The following is a 3,349-nucleotide window of genomic DNA, read 5'->3' on the forward strand; positions in this document are numbered from 1 at the left end:
AAGAAGTTGATGGAGAGCATCCAAACCTACAAGCCCACAGTCAGTTCTGTGTCCCAGGCTCGAGTTTTACTCATTGGACCAGTTGGAGCTGGAAAGTCCAGCTTCTTCAACTCCATCAACTCTGTATTCAGAGGTCATGTCACCAGCCAGGCCATCTCTGGTTGTTCCTCCACCAGTCTCACCACTCAGGTGTGTCTCTACTGCTCATTCATGCAGCTTCTAGTGTCTCATTTAAATTAAATCCTTCCAGTTGGGTTTTTCTAGGTCTAATATTTCACCTTTTTCAGTTTCGAACCTACTCTCTGAAAGCAGGACGAGAAGGCAAACCTCTGCCAATTGTCCTGTGTGATACCATGGGCCTGGAAGACAGCAAAGGGGCGGGGATTGATAATGATGACATCAGCAGCATTTTTAAAGGACATATGCCAGATCGTTACCAGGTATGGTATTAATAATACGTAGTTAGTGGAGATAACTAGTGTTACATGAAATAGATTAAACATAATTATTTATGCCAAAACAGTTCAACCCTGCTGCTCCTCTGCATGATGACGCTCATGGCTATCGCAAGTCTCCAGGCATCAAAGACAAGATCCACTGTGTGGCCTATGTCATTGATGCCTGCAAGGTCTCCATTATGCCCACAAAGTTGGAGGAGAAGCTGGAAGCCATCCGCAGAAAGGCTAACCTACTGGGTCAGTACAATTTATAACTGAAATATTTTTGAATAAAGTTTAAACTCCAATTGTTTACAGCATGTTGTGGATAATCTAATCTTTCTTGGTTGTAGGCCTTCCTCAGCTGGTGCTGCTCACTAAAGTAGATGAAGCTTGTCCTTTGGTAAAAGAGGATCTGAGAAACATCTACAGGAGTGAATACATCAAGGAAATAGTGAGGATTCTTGTACTTATACAGAAATAACTCAGTCCTGATTATAAATTTGATGAAACTCTTCTGAATCCCAGTTTGAACCCCTCTGTGATCCAGGTGCAGGAGGTCAGTGCTAAGGTGGGCGTGCCAATGTCCTGCGTTGTTCCAGTGAAGAACTACAGCGATGAGTTGGAGCTGGACTTGAACTGTGACATCCTGCTGCTTAGCGCCGTCATCCAGATGCTTCGCCTTGTTGATAACTACTTTGATGAGCTTAGTGACCAACTGAGCAGTGTTGAGTTAAAAAAGTAAAAATCTGTATAAAGAAAACCCCTGAAACAATTGAAAAAATAAAAACCATAATGACAACAAAAAAGAAACAGGGTCAATACTTTTAATGTATGGAGTCTGAATAAAGGATCATATTGTTTCCCATGATATTGTCACCAGTGTTGGGCATGTTACTTTGTAAAAGTAATTAGTTATAGTTACTAGTTACCTCCCCCCAAAAGTAACCAAATTACCTAGTTACTCCACAATAAAAGTAACTAGTTACTAGTAAAAGTAAGTCTTGCTTTACTTTTGCGTTTCCCGCCCCCGTAACCCTCACCACCTGGCACCCACCTTCTCGCTGTGTGTTTCAAAAGCCAGCTGAATAGAGCGGACGACAAAGACAAGAACCTGCAGAGAGTTTTGCATTTATTGCAACTCAACGTAAATTACATCGGGGGGACGCTATCTGATGGGGTTTATAGGCCCGTCAGATAGCGTTCCCCCTGCTTAACAATGGGGGAGAATGCTATCTGACAGGCCTATAAACCCGTCAGATAGCGTTCCCGCTGCTTAACATTGGGGGAACGGTATCTGATGCGGTGTAAATATCATCAGGCTGCATTACCTCTACTAATGGGTGTGAAGTTTTTTAACAGGGCTTTCAGATCTGGTGAGTGTATTAAATTAATAACTGGGGATGTCTAATTCTGAAATCCTGTGTGTTTGGGTTGTTATAGGCACTGCAACATCCATCCATCTATCTATCTATCCCTCCCTCCCGATCTCTCCCTTTCTCCATATAGGCTAACATTTGTTCCTTCACGCTCTCCGTAGTTCGTCTGTGGCGGGAGCACAGGGCTGCTGTTACGTGAGCATGCGCGTTTCCTGTCGCTTGCGCAGTGAATCGTGCTGCCAGCGCTGTGTGGAGATGCAGGGGAAACCGTATCTGATGGGGAAACGCAGCTCGACGTAACACCAGTATTTCCATCTGGAAAACGATGTTTTGCTGCTGGAGTCATCCTCACTCTCCATCTCTCTGTGTGTGCTGTACTTTAACAACCGGCAGCGGAAACACCCACCTACCCAACTGACAGACGGAATCTCACTATACATCAGCCATTCTCATCCTCCCCTTTCTCATGACAAGGCGCGCATGAGTCCCATCATGAAAAAAAGGTTCATTGTGCGACCTGAGTAACGTGCAGTAACAGGGTGTCGATAATGGTAACTGCGTTATACTTACAGTCAAAGTAATTAGTTAGATTACCTCGTTATCAAAAAAAGGTAACAGCGTTAGTAACGCCGTTACTTTCAACGCCATTACTCCCATCACTGATTGTCACATTTGAGTCTTAAAGTATAACTGCTAAATAAAGGTAAAAATAAAACTAGCTTGGCATGAGACACTAACGTTAAGAAACACTCACTGACAATCAATTTCACCTGCTGTTGTGCAAATGGAATAGACAACAGGTTGAAATTATTGACAATAAGCCAGACACACTCAATAAAGGAGTGGTTCCGCAGATGGGGCCACAAACCACTTCTTAGTACCTCGGCCTGCTGGCTGATATTTTGGTCACTTTTGAATGTTGATTGTGTTTTCAACTTGTGGTAGCATGAGACAGACTCTACAACCCACACAAGTGGCTCAGGTAGTGTAGCTCATCCAGGATGGCAGATCAATGCGAGCTGTGGCAAGAAGGTTTCCTGTGTCTGTCAGCATAGTGTCCAGGGGCTGGAGGCGCTACCAGGAGACAGGCCAGTACTCTGGGAGATGTGGAGGAGAACATAGGAGGGTTAATCTTTTACTTTATTCCTTTATAAATGTGTTTGCAAAAATAATGCATTTAAAATTAACATAATGCATTTGTTCATAAGATGTGAGCATATCACCAAACAAAATGACTGGAGTCTTTTATTAAGCAAAGGGAGATGTCTTTCAAGGGCTTCAGCCCTTGGCATATTTAGTGTCCGCATACGCACTAGAAAATCAAATATTTCAGTTTGATTAAAAACAATTCACTAAGCCACACATGTGCAAAGTTTGATATGTTTTATTTTGTCAAACTTGCAATAATGGTCAAAAATGAATTTATATAGGTTGACTGACAGAGGGAGCTGTCAGTGTGTTGAAGAATTATGGACAGGATGCTTTGAAGCATCTGGTTCAAAAACGCATTCTAAATCTTTGGTCGAAATCCAT

The 3,349-nt window shown here is 42.8% G+C and overlaps 1 protein-coding gene across 1 annotated transcript in view; it reads left to right on the forward strand.

Annotated features, from left to right (window-relative positions):
* LOC107093050 (interferon-induced protein 44-like) overlaps positions 1-1,182 on the forward strand; it is a 5,060-nt gene extending 3,878 nt beyond the window's left edge. Inside the window, exons 4-8 of the mRNA XM_015387867.1 lie at positions 4-189; positions 288-440; positions 524-695; positions 791-891; positions 988-1,182. Of these exons, the coding sequence (XP_015243353.1) occupies positions 4-189; positions 288-440; positions 524-695; positions 791-891; positions 988-1,182 (807 nt within the window). The remainder of the gene's footprint in view (positions 1-3; positions 190-287; positions 441-523; positions 696-790; positions 892-987) is intronic.
* The last annotated feature ends 2,167 nt before the right edge of the window (positions 1,183-3,349 follow it).

This window comes from Cyprinodon variegatus, unplaced genomic scaffold (assembly GCF_000732505.1).
Source record: "Cyprinodon variegatus isolate N-32 unplaced genomic scaffold, C_variegatus-1.0 Scaffold405, whole genome shotgun sequence".
In the NCBI taxonomy this organism is placed as follows: Eukaryota; Metazoa; Chordata; class Actinopteri; order Cyprinodontiformes; family Cyprinodontidae; genus Cyprinodon; species Cyprinodon variegatus.